The 16794-nt window shown below is 37.7% G+C and overlaps 1 protein-coding gene across 4 annotated transcripts in view; it reads right to left on the bottom strand.

Annotated features, from left to right (window-relative positions):
* Positions 1 to 2894: 2894 nt before the first annotated feature.
* Positions 2895 to 16794, bottom strand: part of LOC139141106 (leucine-rich repeat flightless-interacting protein 2-like) — a 33650-nt gene continuing 19750 nt past the window's right edge. Inside the window, exons 5-13 of one of the 4 annotated variants that reach the window (XM_070710684.1) lie at positions 13838 to 13858; positions 12355 to 12525; positions 11738 to 11830; positions 10819 to 11013; positions 10122 to 10242; positions 9675 to 9754; positions 9036 to 9140; positions 7180 to 7336; positions 2895 to 5707 (exon numbers count right to left, since the gene is read on the bottom strand). In XM_070710684.1, coding sequence (XP_070566785.1) covers positions 7226 to 7336; positions 9036 to 9140; positions 9675 to 9754; positions 10122 to 10242; positions 10819 to 11013; positions 11738 to 11830; positions 12355 to 12525; positions 13838 to 13858 — 897 coding nt within the window. In that variant the 3' untranslated portion in view covers positions 2895 to 5707; positions 7180 to 7225. The remainder of the gene's footprint in view (positions 5708 to 7179; positions 7337 to 9035; positions 9141 to 9674; positions 9755 to 10121; positions 10243 to 10818; positions 11014 to 11737; positions 11831 to 12354; positions 12526 to 13837; positions 13859 to 16794) is intronic. The other 3 variants (XM_070710686.1, XM_070710685.1, XM_070710687.1) reach the window with 3 other exon arrangements.

Below are 16794 nucleotides of genomic sequence, written 5' to 3' on the forward strand. Positions count from 1 at the left end.
TCCATTCTTACCAGTATAGTGCAGCACACTGTCTGTATACGCCCACACATTTCCATTCTTACCAGTATAGTGCAGCACACTGTCCGTGTACGTCCACACATTTCCATTCTTACCAGTATAGTGCAGCACACTGTCCGTGTACGTCCACACATTTCCATTCTTACCAGTATAGTGCAGCACACTGTCTGTGTACGTCCACACATTTCAATTCTTACCAGTATAGTGCAGCACACTGTCCGTGTACGTCCACACATTTCCATTCTTACCAGTATAGTGCAGCACACTGTCTGTGTACGTCCACACATTTCCATTCTTACCAGTATAGTGCAGCACACTGTCTGTGTACGTCCACACATTTCCATTCTTACCAGTATAGTGCAGCACACTGTCTGCATGTGTACGTCCACACATTTCCATTCTTACCAGTATAGTGCAGCACACTGTCCGTGTACGTCCACACATTTCCATTCTTACCAGTATAGTGCAGCACACTGTCCGTGTACGTCCACACATTTCCATTCTTACCAGTATAGTGCAGCACACTGTCCGTGTACGTCCACACATTTCCATTCTTACCAGTATAGTGCAGCACACTGTCCGTGTACGTCCACACATTTCCATTCTTACCAGTATAGTGCAGCACACTGTCTGTGTACGTCCACACATTTCCATTCTTACCAGTATAGTGCAGCACACTGTCTGTGTACGTCCACACATTTCCATTCTTACCAGTATAGTGCAGCACACTGTCTGTGTACGTCCACACATTTCCATTCTTACCAGTATAGTGCAGCACACGGTCTGTTTACGTCCACACATTTCCATTCTTACCAGTATAGTACAGCACACTGTCTGTGTACGTCCACACATTTCCATTCTTACCAGTATAGTACAGCGCACTGTCTGTGTACGTCCACACATTTCCATTCTTACCAGTATAGTACAGCACACTGTCTGTGTACGTCCACACATTTCCATTCTTACCAGTATAGTGCAGCACACTGTCTGTGTACCTCCACACATTTCCATTCTTACCAGTATAGTGCAGCACACTGTCTGTGTACGTCCACACATTTCCATTCTTACCAGTATAGTGCAGCACACTGTGGGAACGTCCACACATTTCCATTCTTACCAGTATAGTGCAGCACACTGTGGGAACGTCCACACATTTCCATTCTTACCAGTATAGTACAGCACACTGTCTGTGTACGTCCACACATTTCCATTCTTACCAGTATAGTGCAGCACACTGTCTGTGTACGTCCACACATTTCCATTCTTACCAGTATAGTACAGCACACTGTCTGTGTACATCCACACATTTCCATTCTTACCAGTATAGTGCAGCACACTGTGGGAACGTCCACACATTTCCATTCTTACCAGTATAGTACAGCACACTGTCTGTGTACGTCCACACATTTCCATTCTTACCAGTATAGTGCAGCACACTGTGGGAACGTCCACACATTTCCATTCTTACCAGTATAGTACAGCACACTGTCTGTGTACATCCACACATTTCCATTCTTACCAGTATAGTGCAGCACACTGTCTGTGTACGTCCACACATTCCATTCTTACCAGTATAGTACAGCACACTGTCTGTGTACGTCCACACATTTCCATTCTTACCAGTATAGTGCAGCACACCGTGGGAACGTCCACACATTTCCATTCTTACCAGTATAGTACAGCACACTGTCTGTGTACGTCCACACATTTCCATTCTTACCAGTATAGTGCAGCACACTGTCTGTGTACGTCCACACATTTCCATTCTTACCAGTATAGTACAGCACACTGTCTGTGTACGTCCACACATTTCCATTCTTACCAGTATAGTGCAGCACACCGTGGGAACGTCCACACATTTCCATTCTTACCAGTATAGTGCAGCACACTGTCTGTGTACGTCCACACATTTCCATTCTTACCAGTATAGTACAGCACACTGTCTGTGTACGTCCACACATTTCCATTCTTACCAGTATAGTACAGCACACTGTCTGTGTACGTCCACACATTTCCATTCTTACCAGTATAGTACAGCACACTGTCTGTGTACGTCCACACATTTCCATTCTTACCAGTATAGTACAGCACACTGTCTGTGTACGTCCACACATTTCCATTCTTACCAGTATAGTGCAGCACACTGTCTGTGTACGTCCACACATTTCCATTCTTACCAGTATAGTACAGCACACTGTCTGTGTACGTCCACACATTTCCATTCTTACCAGTATAGTGCAGCACACTGTCTGTGTACGTCCACACATTTCCATTCTTACCAGTATAGTACAGCACACTGTCTGTGTACGTCCACACATTTCCATTCTTACCAGTATAGTGCAGCACACCGTGGGAGCGTCCACACATTTCCATTCTTACCAGTATAGTGCAGCACACTGTGGGAACGTCCACACATTTCCATTCTTACCAGTATAGTACAGCACACTGTCTGTGTACGTCCACACATTTCCATTCTTACCAGTATAGTACAGCACACTGTCTGTGTACGTCCACACATTTCCATTCTTACCAGTATAGTGCAGCACACTGTCTGTGTACGTCCACACATTTCCATTCTTACCAGTATAGTACAGCACACTGTCTGTGTACGTCCACACATTTCCATTCTTTAATACCAGGACTTTTAGTGCAGCACACTGTCTGTGTACGTCCACACATTTCCATTCTTACCAGTATAGTACAGCACACTGTCTGTGTACGTCCACACATTTCCATTCTTTAATACCAGGACTTTAAGTGCAGCACACTGTGTACGTCAACTCATTTTCATTCTTACCAGAACTTTTTTTATTTCCTGGTTAAAACTGAAAACTCAGCTGCTTACTCATACAACAAAGACTCTACACAAGTAAATATAAAAGTTTACTCTGCAATTAATTTTTATTTTTTGTAATTGCATCAATATGATGGGCTCTTTTCCTCAACTGTCCACTTCAACAAAGAAAATTTAGATGATAAAAAAAAACTTGGAAGTATAGTTATGACTAATATTCTACTTACTCTGAATCTAACCTCTAGCATTCTGAATGAACCCTACTGGGCATGCTCAATGCTAGGCACATTCAGAACTATTTGGCATTTCAACCTACATACGAAACATTTTATCAATACTTAAATACAAGGCAAAATTGTCATTGGCATTAGTGAGGTTTTTCTTTATTAATTTATCATATACAGGATTGATTTTTAGGAGTTCCTGTAAACTTGCCAGCTACAAGATGCAGCGTGTTGAGGTGTGCTTCAATGAAAACAGCCCATACCGCAATACTTTTAACTACAGTATTACACTTTTACCACCATGGTTCAGCCCAAACCACTTGTTATCAATGGTCATTGTGGACCTGTCTACAGAAAGGTTACGGTAGAATGCGCCTTGGGGACAGATGTTCAGTCTCTCAAATTTTTCCAAAACTTTTCTGATCTTCTACTTCTGTGGGTTCATTTTGAGGCTCAGTGTCTGATTTTTATGAAAATCAAAAATCTAATTTTTCCCAAACGTTACAACAGGAATGGTAGCCATTTTGAATGTTAAATATCAGTATAAAATTTAGGGTAATTTGTTTCCCTGGTAACAAACTTGCACAGTGACCCCTGCTTTTATTTTTGATTTTTGAAAACACATGGTCGAAAGTTTCCTGAGGAAAGTTTTGAGCAAAAGTTTGTAGTTCAATTCCAAGGTGCATACTACCTTAAGTGGCCAACCTTTATAGACAACTTAAACCCTTTCAACATCAGACTTTGGTACAGCCCAAGTTTTTATTAATAGAGTGGATGGACCCATGTACAGGGATATGGGGGTGGAAGGGTTATGGGAAGGTACTGTTTAGCAGCCTAGGTACATGTAATACACCAACTTTCCTTGCTTAAGCAAGAACTTCTGGAACTTGTAACCAGCAAGTTAACAAGAAATCCTTCCTTGTAAATACATACATTAAAACTCAGGTCAAACCCCTCTGAAGAGATCATGTCCTAACATGGTATCTACCTATTTTTTGAAATGGTACAACCCATTTTTCTTGCCGTGGGATAATCCATTTTTTTGTATACAGTAATTGGGCAGTTTCTAAAAATATTTGTAACAGCAATTCAAAAGTACATGGATTGTGTTCTCATAAGGGTGGACATACTATTACAGCAACCTGTCCTAGAGGTTGACGCAACAAAAACTACAAAAAAACAGAATCTGACAATCAAATCTTTTGAAAATATAAGGGTTGCAGCTGAGTTGTTTCTCTTTTTTGCATTTATTACATCATTGCTGAATAAGTACGGAAGTCTATATGCAATGCTTGCATTATCTGTATCAATAATAACAAACAAACAAACAAACAGGACTATTAGGTAAAGAGGGCTTGCTGTTCACTCATTTACAATATTAGACAAATGGATTGCAAGAAAGATTTTGCAAACTTTCACTGAACTCTGAAGATAAAGCAGTAAACAACATGTCAAACAAATTCCAAACTACGATAATGTTGAAGTCACAGAATTTCAAGAAATTTAGAGACAAACAGGTTGAATGCAGGGGAAAAAATACAGGTTTTCCAGGTTGCAAAACGTGAGTTTCTCATGTTTGATTTGTCTGTGGTGGATGATGTTGTGATGACTAAATTGTAAAATACCAAAAAGGCTTTTTGATATGTTTCTAAATGGCAAGCAAGTGAGATTTCTGGAAAAAATTACAGAAGTTCATTCCATCTAAAGGGGTCAGGACAAATTACCAAATTCATGGTTCATATTATAGCCAACACATTCTTGGACAGTGAAAATTACTTTTTTCAGTCTGTCTTTGCCAATGTAAATGCAGTGATGATAGTAGAAATGTTAAAATTACAACATTTCATAGAATCATTTCTCAACTGCCAGTAACTTACAATTTCAACAGATCAAAGTTACTTTACAATGTCTCTCAAAAAACGGCTGTACATCTGAGATTGGTTTTAAATACAACACTACATAGGGTTATTATAACTGTGATTCACATTGCCCGATCCCTTCCCTACAAATACCTCTCCCAACCCTGGATAAATCCTTCACCTGGAAGAACATTGAAATGCTCCACGGAACATAAAATTAAAATATTAAGAAATTTAATTCTGATGTATCGACCACTGATAAAAGAGTATCCAGATTTCCATGACTTTCAGAAGAGCCTCTCAGAGTTTTTTTGATTAAAAGTGAAGTCAATCCTTTTTTCTTAAAACTTAAACTGGCAATATATGTTGAAAAGCCATGAAAATGTGTGTTCGCAAAAATGTAACAATTTACAGGGATAAGTTTTTCATTTTCACGTTTCTCTCAGCGGCTTGTCTGCTGAAAATCATGGTCTGGTAAAATTATACTCACTACCCAGTATTAACTTATATATATCATGTCTGCATTATGGTCAATTGGCATCAGCAATTTCTCCTAAAGCCTGTGAAGTCAAGGTTACACACGATTCAAATGGCATCAGGGGAAAAAAGCGTACATTTCAAAACAAATGCTAGCTGACAAAAAATGCTACTATTGACAATGGAAAACAGAAGGACACATATCATTCCAGATTTTCCCGTTTTTGTGGGTGTAACTAGACTCTTCTACCACTGCCTTTTAGTTTCTCAAGTCGTTTCAGCAGATGACTATTCTCCGTCTCTAACTCATCGACTCTGTCGTGTGCTGACCTCAACTGTCCAAATCACACCACCATTGACAGACAGATAAAGGATAGGGGGAAAACAAAACAAAACAAATAACAGATCAAGCAATAGTAAGTAATGCCATATTTGAAACAACAGTGACAAAGATGACTGTGGTTTGATAGTGTGCAATTATTGGGGTATGTTAGCTGTTAGTGTCTTGTCTGTGGGAATAGGGTACACATGAAACCAACAAACAATACAAAAAACAAAATAAAAATGAAATCTGCATACACCATATTGCACCTAGAAGCACACTATTAAAATAAGATGAAAGAAATGAAGTTTTCAAAACTAAACTTGTTGTTAATGACTAAATTGGCACGGTATTTTCAAGAATATCCAACAGTGAGATGCAGTTTGTCCATCGGCAAGTTGACCATTTTCCATGGCAGTGGCTCCACCAAAGCTGTAGCAATAAAGCCAACTAAAAAAATAGCAATTGTAATGCTAATAAAAATCTACACTAATACACCAGCTATCACACTCTCATTAATGTTTCATGCTTAAATGTTACATTAACCATTGCAAAAGCCTTGAATTGCCACGGAAATAGCACCTCACTGTGTCAGGGTTACCCACTGGAAAATAATACCAGTATTAACGTATTGCAAGGTGCTCAGGGGAATGAACTGTGTAGACTATTGTTACATAGATGACAGATTATACCACTATAGAGATGACATCACTATGGTGACCTGTCACTATGACAACACTATCACCATAGAAACAAAATGTTACCATGGCAATGGCATCTCTATAGCAATTGATTTAGATATCGCCAGGGAATGACATCACCGCTAGAGGTAACTTTGTACCAATGGCAATGATTATCCTCAGGGTAACCATAGTGATTCGCTGCATTCCTATTGGCTGATACATGAACCATATCAAGACATTCTATTGGCTGATACATGAACCATATTAAGACTTGATAATAATCTCAAAACTTTCTTCATCAGAAGTGATGAATCAAAAACTTTACAAAGATTTAAACATCATTGAGCTGTATTTGGCAATGCACATTCTCTCCTCAGGTGAGAAAATTTCAAAAGTCCAAAGGTTTTTTCCACACTTGCAACAGTGTAGGTCAGTAAAATTCAATAAATAATAGCAAACAACAGGCAAGGCATTATGTCTTGCAAGTAGACTACATAGTTTTCACTTTTCACTCATCATAAGGACGGAGAGTTGTAATACCACCCACTGAAATCTAACCCCCGGACAAGTCACCCTCTTCATCCCCCCATTCTACTCTAAGCTTTTACAAAGCTGAAAGTATATTATATAAATGAAAATAGCAGCATGCCAGTGAAAGCTAAGCTATAACATCACACCAAGGCTGCATAGATTGTTATTATTAGCACATTTTGCACAGCACAGTTAGCATTCCTCTTGTCTAATGGCGATGCAAATAATACAGGACACAGAAAGAAGGTGTGAAAGCTTAGTTGTCATAAACCTTTTGAAACTTCCAGTGCCTTTGCTAAGAGCATCAAAGACAAGACTTAGAGCAGCGCTTGGTTTCGGGCACTTCGCGATTTCATATTCTCAATTCTTTTGCTAAGACGAGTATTCTCCAATTCCATGTCTGCGAGTTTCTCCTGTGCTATCCGCAACTGTAAGTGAAAATGCCAACTTTATTTTTTTATGCACATCTATCTTCCAACCTGTCCACCCCTCATGTTCCCAATGGAATGGCTTTTATTTGGTTAACAGATAGATGAACTCAGGGCTGATGGGTGTACAGGCTGAAATCACACGATAAATGCTTCTTGGTTAGTTGTGAAATAGTTTGGAAAACTGACGGAAAGGCAAGACGTGATTCCCAACAATTTAATTGTTCATGATTTTCAATTTGGGTATGGCAGCTTTTAGATTGACAAGTCAGGAATCAAAATCAAACACTGGTCAGTTTTCCAAAACTTAAAAGTGACTACGTGTAAAAAGTGGCATGGTGTCATAAGTTATACTTGGTGTCATTATGGACATTAAATGGTCCTGCCTGTAGAGTGACAGAGCAGTCTTACCAGAGGAAAGTTCAATGTTTGTAACAGCACATTTATTTTTGTTTCACAGCATAGGAGGCAACATAAACTATTATTCATAGGCAGCTATGCTTTCAGAATTACTGGCTTTTAGGTTGCTAACAGACTTTCAAAATATGGCATGCGGTCTGTTTCTCCATATTCTTGCATTTGAAATATGGCATCACAGCAAGAAATATTCAAACTCTTGCTACTGTTTAAGAAAGTGGACATCAAAAATGTTTCCGGATATTTTTTCCCTAAGTTTACAAAAACAATATGTTTTGAGTATGTTAAACATAATAGAAAGATAAGAGTGTTTGCTGTCAATCTGTACCAAATCAATCCATTCACATGGACACAATATCAGATGTTGTTTTACACAGCTTTAAAAAAAAAAGGAAATTTGCTTGCTGGATTTTGCTAACCAAATCAAAACAAAGGAACAATATTTTCCTGTTTTGCCTTTTAAATTATCTTTAATTATCAGCTATGGCTGAGTGGCACTTATAAAGTAAAAATAAAGTTACATATCAAACTATTCTGATTGAAGAGTTAACCAAACTCAATAGAGCGCCCTCTACAGTTATTCAACAAACAAAGGAAGTCACACTATCTCGGATATGATTTAATGGATTTGCTGTGAAATATTTCAAACCATTTTCTACCGTGTGTTACATGTGGTGCATCATATTATATCCATATTGTACATACTGGACATGGTAACTGCTATTTTCTGCTTTCACATGGTCAAGAAATATAAGGATAGTTTGTAACAAAGATTATATGCTAGTCTTCAAACAGGTTATACATCCCATAGACTGGTATGGCAAGTTGACTTCTTGGTCGTGAAAATGTGATTGTCCATGTTACAAGAACAATGACCTTTGTGAAAAGAAGAGGTTTTGTTGGTGTGATTGTCAATGTGAGCATCAGTGCACTGATACTGGTGAGGACACTTTTACCATACTCCTTGAAATACTCTGATCATGTGGAAGAGTGTGATGGCAATTTAATAATGTGTTACAACTTTGAGTAAAATACCTATGTTATAAAATTGACATACTGGTGATCTATTTTACCAGACATCCTTGCAAAACCTGCATCTATAGAGAAAACAGAAGAAAAAACCACCCAAACACACACACAAAAAAACCATCTGTATGTGACACACAAACACATCAATGTTGTGCCTTCATGGGTGATTTACATAAGTTAACTTTACTGTGCATGTACAAATATTGAAAACTGAGATACAATGGAACAAAAAAACATACGTGTACACCCTCACCTCTCTTTGAAGTTTCCTTCTTTCAACTTTGAGTTCACTTTCAACTTTCTCTATATTTTCTGCCTGTGTTTTGTATCTTTTAACTTGACTTTCTAATCTTATAACCTGAAAACAACACAACCATTCAGTGTATCATAGCAGTCAGAAATTTAGTAAATTCTTTAAAAAACACATGATCAATACCAACAAGATCTCTTTCACATATATGTGAGCTTATTTCTTAACATATCCTTAGCAGCAATGCTGCATGAATAATTCTGACAAAAGTTTTACACAAAATTTTCAAGAACATGGAGGGTCTCAAATTTTGCCACAACTTGAAATGACCTTACAGTGGAGAGACATCCCAGGGGGTGTGCAAATCAACCAGACTGGAAGAAAACTTTTCAAAATGACTTGTCCCACAAATATATACTTCATTAAGCACAAGTGTATCCTTTGGCTTCATTTCACTGATCACAAAATGCCAATGTGTTGACTAGAATTCATGTGCTACCAGATATGGATTGAGACTGTCAATTTGTATTGATGAGAGAGCTAGTACAACGGTTGTAATTTTCACACTAACTGTCTCCTTACTATGTCATGTCTATCTAAGCACAGAATGAACCAGCTTTCAATACACTATACAGTACTTACATTGCCTTCTAATACAGTCTTCTCCTGTTCTGATTTCTGTAACTTTGTTTTATAGTCACTGATTTGTTTACTAGTTTCTCCTGTGGGTCAAAACAGATACATAAAATTTGAATTCCAAAATCTTATTCACAAACAATATTTGTGAAAATATTCATGATGTACACATAGATATATACCAGTAGGAAGAGGTGTCTCTTAAAATACAACAGAATATCAATTTATATAATCACACAATAGTGTGTACACACACACACACACACGCACACACACACATTTGCTAAATGTAGCACAATGTTCTAGAAAATTTCTCTTCATGATGCTCTCAAACCATTGTAGTAGTATATTACACGTGTGAATGAAAAAGTACAAGATTCCAATTTTTTATTAACCTCATTTTTCTCAAATTCAATGGTCAATTTCTATTATGAAAGTGAATCCCAGACTTACTTTGAAGTTCAATGAATTGTAAATCAGGACCATTCATCGGTGATAATGGTGACGCCCTAAGTTTATCCGCTTGCGCCGTCTTTTCCTTCTCTTCTTCAAGTTCTGCTTTGAGTTTCTTTATCTGCATTTGGATGACAACATGATATGATCTTACAGAATGTGCAACTCCCAGCTTTGTGCAATGATTCAAAGCTGCATAACTAGACGGTGTACTCATCTTTACAGCCCTGATACAGGTTTTGAGTGCCGGTATCTTTTCTTATGGTGTAACTGAGCATTGAGATATGGAGCATTTGTAGCATGGTGTTGACTTGTGTGAAAACTTCATACAGTTTATGAATGAAGCCTGTCCACACAAAAATTCCATATTTATGTACAATGCGGAATAACCATAAAGTTTATCCTATCATTTGTAAAATTCTGTGCATGAGTGTATAATATATTGCTTATTTAAGCAATAAAGCACACCAGGCACACGCAAAGTAGAGAATACTGCACAAACCATTAACATAATGTATTCAATTCAAATGACCAATTTTCCAAGAGACATCTTTTTGGGAAAATATGGATGAAATCCTTCAAAACTGCAATGATGGGTCGTGTTTTTGCTGATGTAAAACATTCAATAGCATGTGGTAAAACAAAAATCATAATTCATGTTGCCTGTTGCATGATTTAATCAAATAGACACACTTACCTGTTCTAAAAGGTCTTCTTTTTCATCAGCAAAAGCTTTGAGTCTGACGTCCAATGAGCCGTCTCCAGCTTTTTCTAAGATTTGTGCTGCTTCTGGCGTAACTAGAGCAGCTGACTGGACCACAGGCTCATCCAAGTCTAATGCCTCTTCATCCTCTTCTGTCGGTTCTCCACCAACTAACACTAAACCATGTTCCTGTTGTTCAACACAGCAAAAATCACCTAGTTAAGTAGTGCTGTTTGCAGTTGCAGGTTTGTTATTAAATATAGCTGCACATGCACCACATAGGACGCTGCTGCTTGAAATGCACAGTAATTTTGTCAGTGTTGTATGCCTTGCTGTTGTTGCAGCTTGTATTCTGAACTGTTCATATGCCTTTCATTGCAAAATAATCGCAATCATACCAATCCATAATCCAATGACAGTAGGTCAGCATTCGCAAGACAATAGTTGTAAACATAGACACAAAACAGCACAGAACAGACAGTAAATAGACGGTACACAAACAAAGTCATATTCATGAAAGAAAGATATATGGATATATGTTACACGAGCAGTCACCTACTAAATAAGTGGCGTTTTCATCATAATTGCATGCATAATTTCCAAAAGTGTAATCTAAAAATGTGGACAGATATAGTGGAGCTTGTAGTCTGAGCCATTAATACTTTTGAGGTATTCATCGCAACATTGGCAGTTGCCCATCAAGTTATTTCCATCGTTACTGCATATGTTGTTTCCAAAAATGTTATTAAAATTTGCAGTTAATATTTATTTTTTGCATATTACTACACAGTGGTTTAGTGTATTACCCTTGTGCTAAGTTTGAAAGAAATTATACCGAGCATGTCTGAGATATCTATGTGGACGGACGGATGGATAAAATACACCCTTCATGAAGATATGACAAATGACTCACCTCTATAAGTTGATCTCGTTGCTTAATCATTTCTTTATATATTGTAATGTCATATTCTAATTTGGAATTTGCCCTCTTTTTAAACTCTAAATCCTGTGAAGGCAAGCACAGTTATCATTAATATCAAAAGAATACGAGAAAAGCAACAATTCAAGAGGGCGCCCTCTGGAGACACCCTGGAATTAAATATTAAACAACTGAACAGACATATACAGAAAGCACAGAAGTGGTTCTCGCATTACGAGATGTGCAAAATTTCTTCATTTCCCATACAGCACGATGACAAGACCTCATTGGATGCCCATTAATGAACAATTTCTTCATCTGCCACATAGTAAGATGCCAAGACCTCATTGGCTACGGTAATATGAATATTAATCTACAGTGAAGTCTCTATTGGTTGTAACACAATAAAATATTTTTTTTTACACAATTGCTGACCCTACCTAGTTTCTTGTTTGTATCTGCATACAATATTTAGTATCGCAACCACATGAAGGCGGGTCCATAATGACCATACAAGATCTACCCAGACATATCAACATAAAGTGCTGTATTGTACATTCTATATTCCTTGTAAATTCCAGGTTAATGATAATTTTTACACAATTATTTACCCTATGTTTTTCCCTAGCTTCTCTCTGCAATTCCTGCATGAGTTCTTCTTGTTCTTCAAGAACGTCTTTCAGTGTGTCTACTTGGTAAATGTAGGCAGATTTTTCATTGTCCAGCTGTGCATTTGTCATCATAGCTTTCTTGTACTTGTCTTCCAATTCATAGAAAGCATCCTGTGGAAATGGAAAGAAGTTTTTCTGAAGAGTTGGCGCAATCAGAATGGAAGTTGAGACAGTCCAGGTTCTGTTGAATGTTATCACCGCATGCAATCCTAAGAAAAAAGAATTTATCTTATGAAGTGAGGGGTAAGGTATTTGTGAATCTTCAGCATGCACACTCCTCCCTGAAGATAACACCTAATCCACGTTTCAATTTAAATCCCTGGGTAACATTCTTGTTAACATATCTAGGGACACCTTATGTACTCCTGATTGGCTCAGTTTTTTTCTCAAAACGACAAATTAATTACCTTTCTCCCAGACAATCACAGGCACTATTGCTAAGGTTAGTTTCAAAAGTAAGCCAATGCTTGGTGAACTTGACATGTAAAATCACAGGTTAAAAATTTGCTCTATTTCGACTCACTCTTGTATTTCATACGCTACTTAATCAAAACAAAAAAACTTGGCGAAGTTATTTGGTTGTGTAAAATTTACTCCATACATGTAATTATCGTCTAATATTATCAGCATTTTATCTGTAGCACCTACACGCTTAATATTAGTTTGATTCTGCCTAATCCTTGTGATAAGGTTTCAACGTTACTCTATCAGACACAATTTTCACCTGATTTGATGAGTGTTCTGTTCATTGCTTGTCAGCAAACTGAATGTGAATGCTTCATCCTACTCTTTCTATCCGAAGGTGTTTCCAACATATATTCATGTTTATTTTTTTACTTTCCTTTAGTTGAAAATTAGTGTTCAGCAAGACACACTGAGATAAACAGGATTCAACTTCATACAGAGGAGCATTAAAAGTTGTTTAAGCAGTTTTTTCTTGAAACCAAAGTTTAAAGTTTACCATGTGAAAAATCTTAATTAAAAAATATTTGAAACATTGAAGTCAACATAAAATGACAAAGTCAACAACAAATGTACCGAATAGTTACTTTATAACTCTATAACAAGGCTTGATAAAATAGTGTGATCATATTGTCAAAGTCATCGCTACATAGCTAGGTCTGCTATAAACACAAAAAAACAGGTGTTGATGGTCAGATTGAAATGAAAAATCTGCACACAGTTTGGCTGAACAGACTGTTTGCCAATCAGGTAAGCAAAAAAGACAACAAGGTTGTGAAAATCTTGTGAGAACTCAGGTACTGTGAGGGAGACTTGAAATACACATTAGTAGGTGTTAATGCCATGCCTGTCACTGCTAGCTGATTGTTAATACTAAAGCCAAAGCGTTAAAATGAATCAAACTTGGTATTAGGAAAAAAACGTGTAAACATTATAAAACCAACCAGCACAAACCAGTTACCTGATCTATTCTCCGTCTTGGCTGAAAAATTTACAAGCAGCGAAAAAATGTGAGACAAAATCAAGCCACTACATTATTGAGAAATACTGTTGTCATGACAACATGAAGAAGCAATGGCAACTAATATGTAACTGTAAGCAACAGCATAGGCATCCAGCTCTTTGCAGTTTGCAAAGCAATCCATATCACATAGAAATAACTACTATTTCAGATCTACTACTTTCTTATCAAATGCTGCAACAAAATGCCACTCTTTTGAATCAAAGATAAGAATTTTGGTCAGAATCAAGTTGCCAGCTTGTGATAATTCCCACTGTAATAAAATAATTTACTGCATCTAGAATGAGACGATAATGACAAATTTTGATGAAACTGTACAACATGAAGACAGAGACCCAACACTGTATTTATCAGAGCTGTATTTCCGCTACAAGCAGCTGCAAATGAGATTGAAGTCAACAGAGAAAAATATGATGGAAGTCTAACATATCCTGTATGGAGAAACTGTTTCCTGTTCAGAGCTGTGAACAATGAATATGACAATGTATTGTCCATGAGATCAAGCTAGGCTAGTGTGTGAATGTTGGTGACAGTGTTAGAGCAATGAACTGCTGCCCTGGAGGAAATTTCCTGCAAATCATCGAAGGTGAAGGTGACTATGACACGGCACAGTTACATGGCTCTGAGAATCTGTCTGTAAGATATTCTCCTATGGAATGTACAAGTTGTATAAAAATTAACCTTTACATCATAAAATGTGCGAAGTATCTAACAATTTATAGAATGCCTAATATCCAAAGTAAAACAATGATCAGTTGAGCTTTGACTGATTAGGAGAATGAAGATGTAAGTTTTCAACTGTCTTTTGAAAGTGTTGACACTGGCAGAGGTTTTTATGTTGAAGGGTAGAGAGTTCCAAATGACAGGGGATACTGAGGAGAATGCACAAGGCATTATCTGATAAACAAAGAGTGTATATGATGAAGAACACTGTAATTAAGCTCTGGAGATGTTGGAGGGTCCATTGTGGGTCTTTTTTAAAGAGATGAACAAAAGTTTGAGCACAATACGATGTGGCACAGGAAGCCAATTCAGTGGTTTAAGAACAGGTATAATATGGTATGATTCTCAGTTGAAGTGACTCTTCTGGCTGCTGTATTTTTGGCAAATTGTAAACACTGTAAATGTTGTAAATGTTGGGTTTGCCTGATTCTTTCAATGAATATTCAATATTACGGTAAAATGATTTATTACCTATGTTGTTGGAAAGGAAATGCTTCACATTTTACAATGGGAGAAAAATTGTGTCGATCAGAATATACTTGCCCTTGTTGAGCAAATGACAAATTCTCAGAGCTGTAACTAATGACATGAAATTGATATAATACTCAAATAGTGCTGTACTTGTCAAATGTTTGATGTATGATTGATTGAAGAAAACGAAAATCTGTCACATGGATTTCATGGTACAATACACAGCACTGTGTACAAGCACACATTTCAAAAGGTTCTCCAAGGGTAGACCGACTGAATCTGAAGATTAGGTGAACACTGAACATGATTTTTTATCTCCTGTGGTACACGGGACATGTGGGGAGTATGTGAAAAGATTTGTGTTTTGTACTGTATGCAGTGTTCTCCCCAGAAATTTCTGAAACAGGATCGGCTAATTTGCATAACAATAACTATGTAAATTTTATGTTAATTATGCAATACACACATCACTCCATAGCATCAGAAAAAATCCCACAATAAAAGGATAAAGTAAGATCTTTCATGCACTTTAAGCACTTCATATATTACATCCATATTTTCATTCAAAGTCTTCCAGTTCTCTCTTGAATAACATTCAAAATCAGACGTTTTTATGTGATCCTCTGTTACTACCGGTACATGTTTGTCTGTAGCCAGATTGCTATTCTAAAACCATGGACGTCTTTTTTAAACGTCCATGGCAAAACAGTCACACGGACAAGTTCATACGGGACTGAATATTGCACTTACAATTCTGAGTCAGAGGAGCATGCCTGCAGAGAAATATGTTGACTTTAAAACTCAATTCATAATAAAGAGAAGCCCGAAAATATTGATACCAGGTATTTTCAAGAACAAGATTTGAAATTGCATCGACTTCTACTTCGACAAACGTACGAAACTTTGACAACTGCACGGAGTCGGCCGCGGCCGTGCATTGTGTGGAGCACACTTGAACACACGCGACCTTTGAACCTATACTGTATACCCTAACCGTACGTACATAGCTGCTGTATTCAGATGACCACACGAATGATTATTTTAGCTCATGTAGTTCCCTTTTCTTTCATTTCATGGTGCCTTGAATATTGTAAAACGGGTCATGGGTTTTGAAACTGGATCAAGTGCAATTGTTTCATAAAGTCAATCGAACAAATCCATGCAAGTTACGAATGCGTGACACGTGGTGACACACATGGCTTCAACGTCATGTTGACGTACTGCAACACAGATCTCGAAATGGCTAACTCGGACACGCAACGATCTGAACACGCGGCAGTACCATACATTTTTGCATCTGATTTTTGTCTCAATCAATCGTACGATTTCAGCCACTTCTGATCGAAATCACTTTTCCTGACCTTCGGATTCTTACCAGTGCGAGACATTGGAGGCAACGGCAGTTCAACCAGTTGCCTATAGTATATGCTTTGACCATCGAACTACCTCCATGCTTTGACTGAGTGCCCGTTGGCAAAGATGCAACACCGAGCCTTTCGTTGAGTATACTCCATGTCCGTTGTATAAAAATGGCCGTTATCTGTACGATCGGCAGCGTAACACATTTCATGCTTTTCGAATTTAAGTTTCATCCGTCTTAGCCGATGCATGCGATGTTCATTTGCAATACGGCCGGCCTATTTATTCTCCTCACAGACAAGCCTGACAAGCGGTAAGCGGACAAGCGCGACTTTGGGTGCTTT

The sequence above is a fragment of the Ptychodera flava genome, chromosome 9 (genome assembly GCF_041260155.1).
Source record: "Ptychodera flava strain L36383 chromosome 9, AS_Pfla_20210202, whole genome shotgun sequence".
NCBI lineage: Eukaryota > Metazoa > Hemichordata > Enteropneusta > Ptychoderidae > Ptychodera > Ptychodera flava.